Raw genomic sequence first — 18625 nt, 5'->3', positions numbered from 1 at the left:
CCGTCTCCGTGGGTTTCCTCCAGGGACTCGGGTTTCCTCCAGCAGCACAAAAAGTGCAGTAACTTCATTGGAGACCCCAAATTTCCCAAAGGGAGTGAATAGTTGTATGTCTTTACAAACCCTCTGAATGAGAGAGTGAATGGGTTAATGTCTCTATACGACACGTGAGTGAGTAGTTGTACGTCTCCATCTGTGGAATAAATGAATGGACGATTAACCTTTCTACTTCAGGATGAGCTGAAGAAGCTCTACGCCCAACTGGAGGTCTACAAACGCAAGAAGATGCTCGCCAACAACCCCCATCTGCAAAAGAAGCGTAACTCCAAGAAAGGATTGGGTCGCTCCCTGATGAAGAGGATCACGGAGATCCCGGAGACGATGCACATACACCGCCAGTGCAGCCGCGAGGACGGCAGCGAACACGGCAGCAACCGCAGCACTTTGAGGAGGAACCCCTTCGAGCCGAGTCATCACGGTAATCTCGACGGACGGCGCGTAAGAATGTAGCACCTCCGACTGGATAGATCAGTCACCTCCCCCCTAGCCGATGAGATTTATTCTAAATTTTATTCTAAATGGCGGAAATTCTTTGGAACCAGCCGCACCATAGCGATGGAACTAAGGAGAAGTATTAATGCGCAGGGTTCACACACAAAAGGCAGTTCGGCCAACAGTTCCGTCTCCGGTCAGGTAACTCAAAGTCCACTGAGAAAACGCCTGGTGTTAGAAATAAGATAAAAAGTCGAGCGAGGAGCAGGTTGAAAGTAAAAATTTGAAAGTGGTCGCAGCTCTATTCTCCACATCGGGAGTGCATTCGCAGGAAAACTAATGAACCGCAATGGGAATAAGAAGAAGGGCAGAGAGGCGACTTACAACCAAGGTACAACTGCAGTGCCGTTAACGAGAGGTGTTGAGCCGGGCCTATAAATACGGAGGCCGACAAATAACAAGACACAAGTGTGTACAGGGGGGGGAAAAAAAAACAGCCCTGATTGAATTTGAGGACGACTGGAACAAAAAAAGACAATCAATTTCTCCGAAACCGTCCGTCACTGGAAGCCTGGAGATTATTAAAAAAAAAACAAACCCGTCTGTTCTTTGTTTAAACTCCCCTGATCATTTCAGCAACGTTCTCCTGCTCGTCCGTATTATACGTTTGGCTGAAATTGGATGAATTATCTAATCCGATGCCGATGGAATTTTTCTATTTTTTTTTTCTCGGAAGCAAAAACTGTTGGAAAACTCGACAGTCGCATTCAATATTTCCGTCCGATCCAGATGATGAGCAACATCGTACATAGCAGGTGATACATAAACCTATGAGGGATGAGTCAGCGTTGAAGGAAAATTAGAATTGTCATAGTGAGAGCAGACAACAGGTAGAGGAAAATCTAGAGAGGTGGAGGTTTGCTCTGGAAAGGAGAGGAATGAAAGTTAGTCGCAGCAAGACAGAATATATGTGTGTGTATGAGAGGAACTCGGGTGGAACGGTGAGGCTACAGGGAGTGGAGATCAAGAAGCTGGAGGATTTCAGGTACTTGGGGTCAACAGTCCAGAGCAACGGAGAGTGTGAAAAAGAAATGCAGAGACGGGTCCAAGCAGGTTGGAACGGGTGGAGAAAAGTGTCAGGGGTATTGTGTGATAGAAGACTTTCAGCCAGAATAAAAGGAAAGGTGTACAAGACAGTGGTGAGACCAGCGATGATGTATGGACTAGAAACTGTTACAATGACAAAAAGACAGGTTGCAGAGATGAAGATGTTGAGGTTCTCTTTGGGAGTGACCAGGATGGATAGGATCAGGAATGAGTCCATCAGAGGAACAGCACATGTTAGATGTTTTAGAGAGAAGGTCAGAGAAGCCAGACTGAGATGGTTGGGTCACGTACAGAGGAGGGATAGAGAATATATTGGTAGACGGATGCTCAAGGAAGACCAAAGAGAAGATTTATGGACGTAGTGAGAGAGGATATGAAGGTAGTTGGTGTGAGAGAGGAGGGTTGGATGGAGAAAGTTGACTCGCTGTGGCGGGAAAAGCCGAAAGAAGAAGAAGAAGATTCACCTTGACTCATCAAAACACTTCTTCACCCATATTTTGTATGCTTTTGTTCCGGCGAATGATTTCCAAATACTCTTTCTTTCTTTCTTTCTTTCTTTCTTTCTTCCTTCTATGTCTTTACAAGTTCAGATATTGCCTTAATCACTCGGAGCGTATCAGCCGGTGCCCCTGGGCATTTACCCAGAATTCAGCCCGGGTCCTGCTTTTCACTGAGTTTGACTATTTCCTCAGGCAAACCCCGGGACGACTCCTTAAAGAATAAAGTCATGAGCTTGAAGAAGTCCCTGAGCTACGACCACGTCTGCGACCAAGAGGAGGAAGCCGGAAGGCGAACGGGCTCGACGGCAGGAGACAAGACGACCACTGTCGGAGGAGGAGGAGGAGGGGAAGGGTCTCTTCTGGGTTCCCTCATTGGACGAAAGCACACCAAGAAGCAGCTGGAACCGGCCGCCGCCCCGCAGAGGCTGGAACCGGCCGAGTCCACCGAGTCCGTCCCGCTATTCTGGAAGTCGGCCAGCGTTCACAACTTGACGCACGAGAAGAAACCCGTCCACCTTCGGACATCCATCATGCAGAAGTCTCTCAGCGTGATCGCCAGCGCTAAAGAAAAGATGCCGGGGCTCACCGGCAAGACGCAGAGCGTGGAAGACGCCAGTAAGAAAGGCCTGAAGGGGCAGGAGGGGAGGATGCTGTCAGGGGTGGACGAGACGCCCGAACATTATCCCAAGATGATCATCAGCCAATCAGTGGAGTACTCCAAGACACCCATGATGAAGATGGGCATCATGAAGCAACAGGTACCCGTTTAAATATTAACCCGACAAACCAAGTTTGACTGGCAACTTCATCTCATATCATCGATCAATAGATTCTGTGATTGACTTACGGACTGGAAAACTATTCCCCCGTAGCGGGATTAGGGCATCTTGACCATGTCGAGGTTTGTGCCGCATCTCGGCAGACAAGCTTGTTAGCGATGAGCGAGTCGAAAAAAAAATCGATGCGCACGGAGACTAAGGCACAGAGGCCGGCGTCCGTCCGTCTGTCCGTCGGGCTGCTCAGACGATTCCCGGTCGCGGCTGAGCTGTAACCTTGTCAGGCTTACAATCCTGAAGGTTATTTCCATTCACCTCACCGAAATAGTCCGGGTTGCTTTCCTGAACTCGTATGGCTAAACAATGCGTTCACCCATTCACGCGATGCGCTAACCAGGCCGCCGGGCGCAACTTGTCCCCAAGGATACTTCTGCATGCAGAGAGCAGGTGCTGGGAATTGAACCGCAAACTTTTGGACCCTAAAAAAAGCAATAATCGTCACTCACATCAAACATGTTTAATGTCAACTAAGCATTTGGGGCTGGTTTAGTTATTTCAACAGAGCCCTCTCTTGGGAACAAAATACAAGGGGGGGAGTGAGTCTTTTGGTGTAAACCAAAATTCTTCTTTTCCCTTCGGCCCTTTTCCACAGTGAATCAACGCTCTGCATCCAATCCTATTCTGTGTATCTTCCTCTTTCACACCAACTACCCTCATATCCTCTCACACTTCATCCATAAATCTTTTGGTCTTCCTCTAGATGTCCTGCCTGGCAGCTCCAATTCCAGCATCCGTCTACCAATATATTCACTATCCCTCCTCTGTACACGACCCAACCATCTCAGTCTGGCTTCTCTGACCTTCCCTCCAAAACATCTAACATGTGCTGTTCCTCTGATGGATTAATTCCTGATCCTATCCATCCTGGTCACTCCCAAAGAGAACCTCAACATCTTCATATCTGCGACTTCCAGCTCTGCCTCGTGTTTTTTTGGCATTGTAACCGTTCCATACGGCATCGCTGGTCTCACCACTGTCTTGTCCACCTTTCCTTTCATTGTTCTATAACGTAGAACCCCTGACACTTTTCTCCACCCATTCCAACCTACATAAGCCCAACCGAAATACATCCATCTTCTGCCGCTTATCCTGCGCTCAGGGTGGCGGATGCTGGAGGCCATCCCAGCAGTCATCGGGTGAGAGGCCTGGTTACAGCCTGGACTGGTCGCCCATCAATCGCAGGGCAACATATATAGACAGGCAACCGGTCACTCACTCACTCATTCGGGGCAATTTTTCCCACATTTTTTGAGAACATGCAAACTCCACACAGAAAGGTCCCCTTGTCGGAATGGAACATTACATTACATTACATTTGGCAGACGCTTTTATCCAAAGCGACTTACAATAAGAGGACATAAGCACTGCAAATAACACTTGCAAATACAAGATGCACAGGAGATATACAGAACAGTAAGCTTGGGTTAGTGAGGTTTTTTTTTTTTGTTTGTTCTTTTTGTTTTTTTTTGACAAAGGAACCGGGGTCTTTCGTGTTGTGAGGCTGAAGCGCTAACCAATGCGCCACCAAAACTAAAATTTTAGAATTAGCTTCATAATAAGCCAACGATTATCTTGAGCGAAGTGAGTTACTGACGGATGTCTACCTGGCAACAAAACAGGTGAAAAAAAAAACTGTTTTAGTGGTCGGTTATTTACTTTATGTCTTGAATAAGTGGATCTTGAATAACGCTGAAGATCAGGATTGGTTGTTGGTGGAGGAAACACCACTGACTGGAAGGGGACATTATGAAATGGGTTTTCTTGATATCAACAGGTGAGCGGCAGCCAACCGTCCATTTGCTCTGAGACCGGGAGGAACCTGTATGACGTGTCTGAAGTTTGTCCCTGGGAAATGGAGGAACCACAGACGCCGTCTGAGGGGAAGATCCAGAAGCATGTCTCCATAGTACCCGGAGAAACCACCACGGGTCGGCGAGGAAGTAGCTCCGGCATCAAATCCGGTCGTTCTCAGCAGCGGCAGAAACCGGGGCAGTCTCCTTCCAACCGGCGCCGCTCCAAAGAGAAGGCCGGAGAAAGGGAAGAGGGCAGGGAAACGCGCAAAAACCGTCCGCCCAGGTCACCTCTGCCCCTCAAACCGGACGTGTGTCCTTGGGAATTCGACGAGCAGCCCATGCTGGCGGGAGATTCCGATTCCATCTCGCCGGACAGAATTCGGCGCAAAAAGAGCGTCACGCCCACCGACGGGAAACCCAAGGCCCTCCACTCGGACCACTCCAAGTCTACCGGGAGCCTCCTGCAGCCGCCCTCTCTGATGGTGGAGATCTGCCCGTGGGATTACAGCGGCCCGCCCTCGCCGAAACAGGAGAAGACCTGCAACAGCCCCACCGCGCACAAGAAGAAGCGGAAAGGCTCCTGCTCGTCCAACCACAAGTCGGAGAAGGAGAAAGGGAGGGATCGAAGCAGAGAGAGACGGAGCTCCTCCGGTAAGCCGCCGTCGGAGAGGAGGCGCGTTAGCCAGTCGTCGGAGTGCGGCGGCGCCGGCTCTGAGCGGCGGAGGAGTTCAACCAGAGACCCAGAGGTGATGGAGGTCAAGAGGGAGAGGGAGGCCTTGTGCAACAGCTTTGGACAAACTAACCCGTCCCCGGAGAGGAAGATGCAGAGCTCGCCGAGCACCGGCTACAAACCCGCCGTCATCGGCGGCGCCAAAAAAGCCGACGTCTGTCCGTGGGACTTTCCGGAGCAAGACTCCGGGGAGAGGGCGTGATGATTTACTGTACTTTTGTTGCTTTTTGTTTTTTTTTTTTTCTACTCACAGACTGATAGCACGGGACAAAGCTAAGGTTGACACGTCGCCACGACGAGCCAAAAGATAAAGATGCTGGATTGCCTTTGATACGTCCCCCCCTCCCTCCTCCTCCTCCTCCCGAGTCGCCCCGATGGAAGAGATTCAGCGAGGGAGACCGTTTAGTCTGCAATCCAAACACAGATATTAGCCGAAATAACAGAACTGAATGCAACCTAGAAGTCACTTTAGAGGAGTTTCTCGTCCGCACTTTTGCTTGCGCACAGGTACATCGAATGTTTGTTTTTTTTTTTGTTTTTATCACACCGAGTTCATCGAGGTAATTCGAAGATTTGCCGGCAGATCATTTGTCCACAGACGCGGCGAACGCCTCACCTCATCGGCTAACTGAATTCGAAGACACGTCCCCCCCTCCCCTTTAAGCTGATGAAACCGATACCCGGCGGTTCGCGGTAAGCCGACGTCGGGGTGTGTGCATGTGTGTGTGTGTGTGTGCGTGGGGGGGGGGGTTGCTCTATCAGATAACGGCAAACAATGGGTGAAAAAAGAAAAAAAAAATGAAAGGAATAATGGAATATGAGCTTTGTGAAGCCGGACCAAATCCTCAGACAGTATTGATGCCTTACCTGTGGGCCAAATACATTATTCATTGGACGAAGGCGATGTGTTTGATTTGGTAAAAACAAAGGATTGTTGTCCAGGCTCACCTTTCGATGAAGTAAACTGTTAAAAGTTCCCCATATGTAATATTCTCACATCATTGCATGTGGCAAACAATCCAACAACTAAATGTTTATTGGTTACCTTGTACTCAAATATGACGGTGGATTTATTGATGTTGTCGCCTTTGGTATTTGTCTTCTGATGTACCACACGATGCTTCTGAAATGACGTGCATTTCTATCAATAATGTACACAGATACTTCAAGTGGCTTGCAGTTACAGTTGAGCCGTGTTGAAATATCCATGAGGCGCTGCCTGCTGTCGACATTTATTTACTGTATACTCTACTTAAAGTGGCACATTTACTCTCCTCCTGCCCCCGGAAGTACCGTTAAAACACAGTATCTCCACACATCTTGGGGAAAAAAAAAAAAAAAAAAGCTAAAAAAAAAACCAAAAAAAAAGCTAAAAAAAAAAAAAACATGTCTCTCAAGAGGGATTTGCGGATGAAAAAAGAAGCCGAAACTGGTTGGATGATGTGAATAATGCAATTTCACTGAGTTGCACATTTTTCATCTGCTTGAATACACGTTCCTTTCGCGTATGTCCGACTGTTATAGACTATTTCGAGAACGGGAGCCATTTCAACACTCACAACAATGACAACAGGCCACCCGTCTGTCACGTGATCGGTGACCCACCACAGCTGTATTATGTATGTGTCTGCATGAAAGGGAAAAATACAGGGGAGGGGAGCTATTCTACGGGTCACGAGAGGGCCTTAAAAAAAAAATAAATAAAAAAAAATAAAAAATTGACGAATAAACCGCAAACTGCTTTGCAAACACGGGGTCCTTCAGGCGTCAGACGCTTTTATCAAGTGAAAAATACGAGCTAATATCAGTTCTGCTCAATAAGCATTCAGAAAAAAAAAAAAAAAGCAGCGCCGAAACAGCAGGAGGCCCGATCGAATATTCACGTCCCATTTCTTCACTACACTTACCGACCAAACTCTCACAAAACATTTTTTCAGACAGATGCTTTTGAAATGGAAAGATGTATCCACTTAATATACAACCACTTGCCAATTTACATACAATTGGGATTTTATGCGGTTTATATATATATATATACACATATATATATAAAACAAAGGACCTTGATGTCACAAATTGGCAAGTGTATGTGTGTTTCAGCTTGTTTTCATTTTTTTCTGCAAAAAGAATTACAAACTGCTGTAGCATCCACATGGGAGTATTTATATATTGTACTTTCATATTGTGTTGCATGTACATACAGTAAATATCCTGTTCTCAACTCTCAATTAAATATTTCTATAAAAACCCATGATTTCTAATGCAGCTTCTTTTGGGGGTGATGGGGATCATTTTTTACAAAAAAAAAAAAAAAAAATCACCTTTGATGGATTTATTTAAGCTCTCCATAAATTATCATCATTCTGTTGGGTTTTTGCTGTCTAAAGGCTGTACAACACTGCCACCATGTGCAGAATTTGGGGAATATCACCTTTAAAAGCTCCGAAAATAATCTATTGTTTTTCATACTGTTAAAGGAATCAAGCCCTGAAAGCAGCCTCAATGAATGGAAGGCATCCATTATAGGGTGTCGGAGTAAAATGCTCATTTTTTTTGCAGAAAAATGCAAAAATCAGGGCCAAACATTTCAGGAATTCTGTGATAATTATGTTTGTGACGTTATATGGGTGGATCGTTATTCCCGCTAGTTCATCCATATGATTTTTATTGAGCTGGTTCCTTTGGCGCTGTTTCAACTATTTCACACCAATCAGTAAATAGATCACGAGATACTTTTCCAGAACAGAATCCCAATTTATGACACACAGTCCTTCAATTATGACAACATTCCACAAAAATAAAACACACCGTCCCATTTTTGACACTAAAATAATTGCGGCCTAGATCGACTTCTCATTCCACATATGGCTCCGCTGTGTATCCTGAAAAAATGACGAATGGCAATCATTTTAAGAAGGCAATTATGCAGGTGTATATAAACATCTTAAAAATTCACAATTTTAAACTAATCTTGTAAAAGGAAGTAATGTTTATTTACTGGTAACTACCTAACAGATGCATTTATCTTTTTCACTTGTGTATGCTACATAAGAGAAGCAACATAAGCAGCTTGAATTGTATTTAATATTAGTAAAAGCATTTATTATGGAAGTCTGGAATACAGGCTACATAGTTACAACTATAAGGAAAAAGGGTCAGTTTGACAGTTTGTTTAAATCAACAAAAGGAATAAAACAGAGTCCCCTCACAAGGGGAATGAACCACTACGTAGGAGTCTGCAGGTAGAGCAACAAAATCCACATGATCTAAAAATCACAGAATCAGCAACCCTCACACACACACAAACACACACACAGCCTTGACAACACACTCAGAATCAGAAAAAAAACTTTATCCCCGAGGGGCAACAGCATTGAATTTTGATCAAAAATATATGGATGAGTGCATATATAATAAATAACTGTACCATTGGTAAGAGACTGAAGTAGGCCATTCTGCATTTACTATGCAGTATTAATCCTTTGCAGGAAACTATATTTATCAGTGATTTGCACTGAAAAGACTTTTCATTTAACTTTGAATAAAAACAAAGTTTTTTAATTAAAAAAAAAAACTCTAGATTTTTACATTTACGGTTCAAATAGTGAGAAGAGACGGCTGTGAGGCTGCGGACTGTTGACCCTCAATGTAGATAGTACGATGGCATGCTCTGCACTAAGACCGCATTGCTGTCTCTCTGTATGTGGTTATTAAAATGTTTAACATTTTTGCTATATGAACTAAATTTCCATTGTACAATGCTTTTGTTAACAATTGTATGTGTGTTACTACAGTATTTTCCAGACAATTGAGCGCACCTTACGATAAGCTGCACCGGCTAAAAATATACAAGTGTCCATATATAGACCACACTTTCAGCCGCAGGTGTCCACATTATAACAGTTACACTGAAACTTAAAAAAAAAACAAAAAAAAATTTTAAATATTGGTAACATCCACAATTACATACTGAAATTATTTTTCAAGAAAGTGCCTGTGACAAGGCAAATGGGGGGGGGGGGTGACACAAAACAAGGAAAAGCCCATCCATTTTCTGAAATGGTCAGAATTTCACAGTAACGTCATTAGCCCGATGTGACGATGCTAAAGATTTTGGCAGCATTTTGGCATACCTGAGGGGAGCCACTCCAAAGGTGTGAGACGTGGGACCGATCTTGGTGGATCTTTTTCGCTGTTTGACTATCGTGGAAAGCGAGGGAGAGGTTATTTTGGAGTGATGGAACAGAACCAGCAAGGAGGAGCAGGCCATTACGTTCTCAATGAATGCCTAATGGTCACGTTGCTGCGTTCTCCCCTTGGCGTGCTACACGTCAACCGCCACCTTGAACGCTTGTGAGCGGCTTTTAAGCACGTCCGCGGGAGATGATTGGCCGCAATTGATTGTCTTCAATTGACTGAAAACGCAGAACACCTGCATGACAATTTGGACGGCACAGAGGAGACGCAAGGCAGGCACTGGCCGAAACTGTTTATTTTTGTCTATTTCCAGGTCAGTTTGAAGTCGATCCCTGGAAAAAATTGTCAATATTCCCCATTTGTTATCATTTGTTAATTAAAAAAGTATAATATTAATAAGTTGTTTAAATGTACGCATATCATGCATATATAAGAATATATATATATGTATATAACCAGTACATATTGTAGTGTTTTAGTCAGGGAAAACACCCAGTTGGAGGTAAAACGTCCGTTTAATGAGCAATAGCTGTCGGCCACCCAAACCTGCAATACAACTAACTGTTCCCGCTCAAATCCAGGTAAAAAAACAACAAAACAGAATTCCTTGCATCCCAAACCACACCCACAAAATTCCCGGCTCACAGAGAACAAGCATCAACATAAACCCTGACATGTACAGAAAATTTACACTGCTCACAAAAAAGTAACAAAGGGAACAGTAAAATAACACATCCTAGATCTGAATAAATGAAATATTCTTATTAAATACTTTGTTCCCTACGTAGTTGACGACAAAATGATCAATGGAAATCAAATGTATGAACCCATGGAGGTGTGGATTTGGAGTCATATTAGAAAATTTAAGTGGAAAAACACACTACAGGATGATCCGACTCTGGTGTAATGAGTCAAAAAGAATCCGTGTAAGTTTGATTCCACAAAAGTGTGATAAACTTGGAGTTTCATTGTGTTGTTTACTTGTTCCCTTTATATTTTTTGTATACATATTTCTACATAGATACATACATCTATGAATAGAGACAGATAGAAGGGAGCAAACTTGCAAAGCAATTTTGAAAATGAAAATACTGCAATACAAATAAGTTGATTCAGGGCCCTTAGACGTGATCGCACGCGAACGCGCACACACGCACACGCACGCCCCGTGGTGACGTCAGCGCTGCAGCAACGGGGCAGTCCGTCCTGCAGGAGCAGCTGATCCGGCTTGACACGCAGCACATCTTCCACGCAGCTCCCGGCCTGACCTCCCGTTCGGACTCTGGACCCCCGTCATGGGCAACGTGCAGGTAAGAGGGGGCGAGAACCCGCCGTGGAAAGACACGGAGCGTGGGGTAAGGGGTGGACGACTTATTCCGTGTTTGAAGGTGCAACAGGAAGTGGTGTTTCCGAAGTCCGTGGGCCGGGACAAGTGTCGGACGCGCTTTCCGATCGACGTTGTTTATAAGTTGAAGTGAGTTTTTTTTTCACCCGTGGGAGATCGCCACGCAGCTGTGGGCGGAAGTCAACTCCTGCACTCGCAGGGCCGACGGTGCGTCTGGAATTCAGCGGATCAATAAGGCCGCATTGTGCCGGAGGGGAGGAGGAGGAGGAGGAGGCTGCTGCTCCCGGGGATGATGAAGAGGAAGCTCCATGACTCAGCACACACACACACACACACACACACACACACACACACACACACACACACACACACACACACACAGACACAGGGGCTGCGCCCTTTTTTCCTGCGGGATAAACTCGCATGAGTGTCCCACCCTAAAAAATAAAAACAACCTACCAATGACCAAACCTTCAGTCAGGGTGAATTGTTGCATATTATGACATTTCTGAAAGTTATATGAACTTAATTTGGTGTTTTTGGGGTGCAGAATGAGTATTAACATCACTTTTTTCTTTTAATCAGAGATAAAAAAATATCGAAGATGTAAGTAAATGGATGACGGGTGTATCTGGATGACTTTAATTAAGAAATTGTTAATTAATGATTAGAAAATAAAAATAATGATGCATATATTCAAGGTACCTCACTCAAGGACACTGCACAGACATGTTAATATACACAAAATACAGTTTTAATTTTTTTTTTTGATTTGATTTAAATTTAAATTAGTTTATTTCTAAAGGGGACAATGCAATTTCATAAAACATATGAATAAAACATGAGTAAAAAAGCCAGAATTAGCCAAAGAGGCTATTTTTCTTCTGTAATCCCCCGGCCATGATGTCAAAATGGCAATGACATGGACAAAGACATACATTGTTAGACACAACAGCAAGACAAATATAACAAATATAATAAAATATTTACAAAAAGAAACAATCAAAACCCAAAAAAACAATAATCGCAACAAAGTGGTAAAAATAAATGTGATAAATGATTTTTGAAGCATCTGAAGGTCCCTCTTTGTCGACGAATCAGTCATAGCTCGGCAAATCCGATCTGATTTAAAGGAAATAAACTGGAAACACCTGACAATCACCTGGGAAGAAGGAAAAAAAATGACAAGTAAACAAAAAAAAAAAAAATTGCAAAAGACTTGGAGATAAACATTCTTGTTCGATGCTTGTGTCCAGTACACGAATGCCTCTCACGCACCTTTTCATCACAAATAAATCCATTCATGTTTTGAACAATAGCAGTGGGCTGAGAGGGGGAATTCGAGCTCCCCCTGCTGGGCAGATTCAAACACTTACCCTACGTTTCCTGATGGTCAATAATATGTCAACTAGTTCTAGAATATTTGATCGTCTGATTTATATTTCTGCGGTTAACTTTGACCGATTCGATCCCCAGCCCACCGTCGTCCCCTGCGAGGACTTCGACGTCACAGCTGATATAAAGGCTATAAGACAAGCGTGTAAAGGTTTCGGTGAGTACTCAGCAATAGAGGAAAAAAAGGGATTATTCTAGTTTTGAGTTGTGTAAAAGTTGTATTTTTTATTTTTTTCTCATGATTTTCTTCTCGAGTTATTCCTAAAATGTTTAATGGTAATGTTTTCATCAGGCACCGATGAAGAGGCCATCATCCAGATCCTGGCGAATCGATCTGCAGCTCAACGCGTGGAGATCAAACAGGCTTACTTTGAGAAGTATGACGACGTACGTATCCGCCTACACACACACACCTTCAACACACGCACACACACACAAGCTAAACAAGTTACCGACTTTGTATCCGGCCGTGTCCGTGTTTATCCAGGAGCTGGAGGAGGTGCTGAAGAAGGAGTTGACTGGTAGTTTCGAGAACGCCATCGTGGCCATGTTGGACCCTCCTCATATTTTCTTTGCCAAGGAGCTGAGGAAGGCCATGAAGGGGGCCGGCACCGACGAAGCCGTGCTGGTGGAGATCCTGTGCACCGCTTCCAACGAGGTTTGCGTGACCCCCCCCCCTTCGTTTTTTCGCACACATTCTATGAAATGTTTCATTTCCCGCACAACCATCGGTGCGGTTTCGTCATCACGAGCGTCACGTTCGCCGTCAGTGTTTGACTTTATCCGATCATCCGGTTCCCCGACAGGATATCGTGAGGTACAAGGAGGCGTACGCTCAGGGTAGGTTTTCTTCCACATTCATTCTTGGCATTTTTGGTGTTTATTTTAGGACGTTTGTTTTCCTTCTCTTCGCTTTGTATCACCAATCCTGGCACGAATCTTTATTTAAATAAAGATCGCGGCGGTAGAAAAAAAAAAAAAAACATAGTATCCGCAATGATGACGAAAAGGAAAACGCCGACTCCGTGTGGTTGATAGTGCACGAGCGTGACCTGGAGGCAGACATCGAGGACGACACCAGCGGAGACGTGAGGAACCTGCTGATGTCCCTGCTGCAGGTAAACTAAGTAGCCGATTCAACTGTGACACGCCTCATGAGATTTGCATTATTCAAATTAGCACCAACTAGGAGTCGCCGCTTCCCAGTTCGGGTGTGGATTATAGATTCCGCGCAGCGATCGAAAGTTTTCGGAAATGTCCGAATGGGTAATCGCAATGATGCTCCACTGGAGTAGAAAAAGAAAAACGCTGCGGCCTCTTTTTATTTCCTAAAGTCAGGTCTCGGTCGTCTCGAATCAAGGATGCGGCGACGGCGCCGTGCAAAACAATGCCAGAGGGGGAGTCGTGTTCAATGGGGGGGGGTCGTCCTGATTCGAAGGGAAACGATCTAAATGCGTGCATGCGTGTGTGCGTGTTGTGTACAGCGATCGGCCGTGGTGGGCGAGGATTGAAATGCCGGAAGTAGGAAATCCTTCACCAGGATTGGCTTAGATAAACATAACCGAGATGTAAACATACTGAAATCCACCTGACACGAGCAGAGGGAGCGCAGTGGCACCGCACGCAAAAAACATTGAGAATAGAGACACTGTGAAAAACAAACTCGATTAAATACAATATAAAGAACAGCTCAGCGGCTAGCTCAGAAGTAGCTGTTGTTTCACCGGGACAAAGAAGACATTGAGAACAACTGGGAGCGAAAATCTGAAAAAAGGAGAATGGATTTTTTGGGTAGATCAGACGAGGTGTGTCGTAGCGGCCGGCAGGGGGCGCCGAAACCTGCTCTAGATAAAATCAGACGTATGGAGATGTTACCCAAGTGTAACTTTTTCTTTAACATACCATAGTTGTTTGTTTTTTCTTATAAATAAGGGGTTGTTTTTTTGTGAAACAGATGACATCAGAGGGCGCTTGTGTTAAAAAGTGATGTAACAATTATCCTTGGAAACGGTTTATGGCGCGGATGAAAAACATTTCGGGGTTTTCTCATTCTCCGTGCTTTTAATTCGCTATCGGGACGTTGGTGAGTCACCGTGTTATTGTTCGTCCCGTTCGCCATCTCGACAACAGGGCGCTCCCGCCCTGCTCCCGTTTCCCTTTGCTTTTCCTGGAAAAGAGAAGGCGAAAACGGCGTGACTCGTGCTCCAGCAATGCCGTGCCGTCTGTGGCACGGCCGGAATATTTCCCCTTTAATGCGTTCCAGATTTCTGCTACGCCATTAAAAACCCCAGATTATTTATCGTAATCCATCCCTTTGACCTTCCCTTCACTCACAAAAACACTTCTCTCGCTGGCTCTGGTCATGCATCATTTATCTCATCCATCCTCCGCTCTCGCCCTCATATCGGTGTGTCTGCAGGCGAGCAGAGACGAGGGCCTGGAGGTGGACGAGGGTTTAGCCGAACAGGACGCCACGGCTTTGTTTGAGGTACGCCGATCCGTGCGTTCAAGTTACAGCGCTTATTCACAATTTGCCCTTTAAATCACTCTTAATGTTTGCAGGGTAATCCGATCCCGGTTCAAGGTGTTTGTGCACGTGAACCCGGGGGGATGACTGGAAAGTCCCGTGTCTTATCTGGTGCACAGAATCTTTTTTTGAAGCGATTATATGGATCTGCGGGAAAACTCGGCATATCGGCCGATTATTTTAACCGTGATGTAGCCGGAGGTTAATTAAGGTTAATTCGAGTAGTTTTGTTGAATGTGTCCAGTGTTTTGGTGACACCGTGACCAGTTCATTGCAAAATATTACAAAGCTGTTTTTGCAATATGACTTCATGACCTGCGCAGTGCAAGATGAGTATCTTGTAATCAGAGACAATTATTTGTGGTTCCTGCAGTTTCTCTCAGATCTGTGAGCTATAAGAACTGTTTTTTCATGTTAGTTATATTATATAGGTCATTACAGGGTCCCCAATATCTTCCATGAGAAACAGTTGACTTATTGTGTGGTAAAAAATGTTGATTTTAATTATGGTCTATTATGAAATAATATTCAAATATTATTATTGATATTAAAATCAAATACATTGCTACATTGAACTAGGAAAAAACCCTAAAGTTTATATGTGTAAGAATGACCTCATTAAACTGAAAATTATATGAAATTGCAATGAAAGGTAATTAGAAATTAGTTTGTACAACTCTACCACTATTACTTATAACTTAATTTCATTACTACAATGAAAATCATCATATAATGACAATGTTCATTATAATAATAATAATAATAATGATGATTATTATATCAAGGAAAAAGGAAAAAAAGCAGAGACAAAACTTGGAGTATTAAACAGTACAATATAGGAGGAAATTAGAAAACTTTGTTTCTAATTATATTAACTTTTTAGTAATATATAGCCGTATTCATATCCATCAAATTAACTAGAGTGTTGCTTCATATATCCTGGAAAAGACCTGGAAAATGACCTCAAGGAAACGGCATTAAAACTGAAAAAATGGTGATTCTTGTACTTTTTCCTATTTTGTGTTTAACAATAACCATCTCAATCATGCTTTATTTATCTCCTAATGCTTTTAATGTAATGTTTTCTGTCTCCCAGGCGGGAGAAGGCAGGTTTGGCACCGACGAGTCGACCTTCAGTGACGTCCTGGCCCACAGAAACTACCTGCAGCTTCAGGCCACCTTCAAGGTTTATGAGTCTGTAAGTGTCAGCCCGTCTCGTCCCATAATGTCACGACTTCTTTCTACAATTTGAGTCATGTCTGGTTTGTTGCTGCTTGTCTAACTATTATATATATATATATATATATATATATATATATATATATATATATATATATATATATATATATATATATATATATATATATACATATGATATTGTGGTATTAAAGTATTTTATTTCAGGACTGGGGAGATTGCATTGAATCAAGGCACTCCCTGCGCCCCCTAGTGGCCATTGAAGATATTAAACAAATTTAAAAAAAGAGACTGAAGCCTTTATTTATTTGTTTTTTTCTGTGATTATTACTTTAAAATCTTCTTTTTTTTTGTTAAACTAACTCCCAGTCTTAAATGTGGTAACTGAGGGATTCTTTTTATTCCCCAGGCTCTATAATTTGTGTCGCTTATTGTCTTTCAGCTTTCAGGAACTGATATTTTGGACACCATCGACTCTGAGGCCACGGGAACTCTGAAGGACTGTTACAACACTCTGGGTGAGCCAGAGAATGACAGCTCAAAAACAAACCCCCCCCTTTTCCCCTTGATAACAACCCCCGGTGTTTTTCTTGTGTGACAGTGAGGTGTGCAAAGAACCCGCAGCTTTTTTTTGCCCGACGCCTCAATGCTGCCATGAAGGGGCTGGGAACTGATGAAGACACGCTCATTCGCCTCATCATCAGCCGCTCTGAAGTGAGTGTGAGTGTGTGTGTGTGTGTGTGTGTGTGTGTGTGTGTTTTTCTCATGCGCCCCGATGGTCGCTGAGAATTGTCTTTTAGGGATGTAGTTATGACATGGATTGAAGATTATCTTTGCAACATTAGAATATATTATGAATCTTCATTATTATAATATAAGGGGGATTAAATTTATATAGCAATATAGTGTTATATCACACTGCAGTGGGGAGTATATTATGGTATGCTGTCATTATACATTATTAAGTTAGTTATTGTAAGTTCATTTATTTAACTTATAATTTATTAAGTTAATTATTCTATTTCATCGCGTGAAATGGTGACACCAATAATACTACTTTTTTTCTTTAATACAATTTGTTTACCTGTTGACCCGGCCTGCTGCCCTCGTCTCCCAGACACACGCAAATAGATTGCTTTTCACCTGTTAAGCATTACTGCCAGGCCAGTTTCGGCCGCCCGCTGTCATTAGCTCATCGCCACGGCAACCGTTCGGTTTCACCCCGTCACCTTCAGACGCGCTCTTTGCTCTGATCGGGAATCGTCCTTTGTTGACGACGGCTTTGTCCCGCAGATCGACCTGGAGACGGTGAAGGACATGTACCTGGAGAAGTACGACGTCACCCTGAAGGACGCCCTGGATTCCGAGTGCGGCGGCGATTTCAAACGCCTCCTCATGGAGATCCTGCATTAAAATATCACTCTTCTTCCTCCTGGCCTTATTTAACCCGCTTGCAAGACACAACGCAATCTCACAGCTCCTTCTCTCTACCTCTTTCAGTTCACTCACTCTCGTATTTCACCCGTTCGCTGTGCTGACCTGCCGTTTACGGACGTGGACTCATATACGTCATCATCATCTCTCTACTCCTTTACCGACAGTATATTGTCTCTGCAGCGTGGACCAAAAACAAGTCGTTACAAAGTGGTAATCCAATATTACCGACACGTAGTTTTGCGTAGTTACACATATTTGTGTCATAGTTCGATATGAAGTGGAGGTGCAGTGAGTAAATATATGGCAACGTTGTGGATATGGAACTTCCGCAGATGAGCGTCATGCACCGTATTTAACAGAGCGCAGCTTTATTTGCTTTTATATATATCCCCAATAAGATGTGGTAAAACTGGTATTAGAGCGTAATACTAACAGGCTGCTGCTGCTTTGTAACCTAATATTCGCCACTTTATGGAATTAGGGAATACTTTAGGTGTTTTTCGCCTAAAAGATGCCTTTTTGTGACACAATAGTAGTGCAATTTATTTCGTGCTGCAACACTCAAGTGCCGAAACGTCACACTCGGATCGATATCTGAACACACACCGGGTTTTTACTCCGAAGTCTTTTAAGTGTGTTTTTGTAGTCACATCCCTGTTTGGTTTTGTGGGATTTTTAACCATTGACAATGTTTTGATTTTTATTTAACAGGTTGCCTTGTTCTCACAGTAACACAGTTTACAAAAAAAAAATGGGTCTTATTGCTGCTGAGTTATCACAATTACTACAGTTAAATGAATACACTGGTGTAAAACCTAATAAAGTATCACTAGAGGATGGTGTTAACAATGTTGGCAGGATTTGCCCTGCCGGAATTACTGCCAGCAGCCTCACATCTGTATTCATGTAGAATTTTGTGTTTTGCTTTTAAATCCAAGATAATTGTAATGCCATGAAGCTATTTAATGCACTAGATTATAGAACAATAATAATATTTAAAAAAAAAAAAAATCAACATTGACATGGAAAATGTGGTACACATACGAAGGGATAATAAATTATAACCACTGAA

At 43.5% G+C, this 18625-nt stretch overlaps 2 protein-coding genes across 2 annotated transcripts in view; both read left to right on the top strand.

Moving 5' to 3' along the window:
• The window catches only part of gpr158b (G protein-coupled receptor 158b), a 70066-nt gene extending 63812 nt beyond the window's left edge, over nucleotides 1–6254 (top strand). Inside the window, exons 11-13 of the mRNA XM_086172352.1 lie at nucleotides 232–475; nucleotides 2289–2854; nucleotides 4707–6254. Coding sequence (XP_086028478.1) covers nucleotides 232–475; nucleotides 2289–2854; nucleotides 4707–5657 — 1761 coding nt within the window. The 3' untranslated portion in view covers nucleotides 5658–6254. The remainder of the gene's footprint in view (nucleotides 1–231; nucleotides 476–2288; nucleotides 2855–4706) is intronic.
• A 4566-nt stretch (nucleotides 6255–10820) lies between these two features.
• On the top strand, nucleotides 10821–18625 carry LOC147219238 (annexin A13-like). The gene is made up of 11 exons (XM_086172717.1): nucleotides 10821–10962; nucleotides 12474–12549; nucleotides 12685–12779; nucleotides 12880–13050; nucleotides 13199–13232; nucleotides 13431–13510; nucleotides 14812–14880; nucleotides 16016–16117; nucleotides 16559–16634; nucleotides 16718–16830; nucleotides 17410–18625. Exons 1-11 carry the CDS (start codon nucleotides 10948–10950, stop codon nucleotides 17527–17529), a joined length of 951 nt encoding a protein of 316 aa, XP_086028843.1. The 5' UTR covers nucleotides 10821–10947; the 3' UTR covers nucleotides 17530–18625.

The sequence above is a fragment of the Fistularia commersonii genome, chromosome 25 (genome assembly GCF_037954325.1).
Source record: "Fistularia commersonii isolate RoL2024-O1a breed Wild chromosome 25, RoL_Fcom_v1.0, whole genome shotgun sequence".
Taxonomy (NCBI): domain Eukaryota; kingdom Metazoa; phylum Chordata; class Actinopteri; order Syngnathiformes; family Fistulariidae; genus Fistularia; species Fistularia commersonii.
This window is presented reverse-complemented; position numbering and strand designations above follow the sequence as displayed.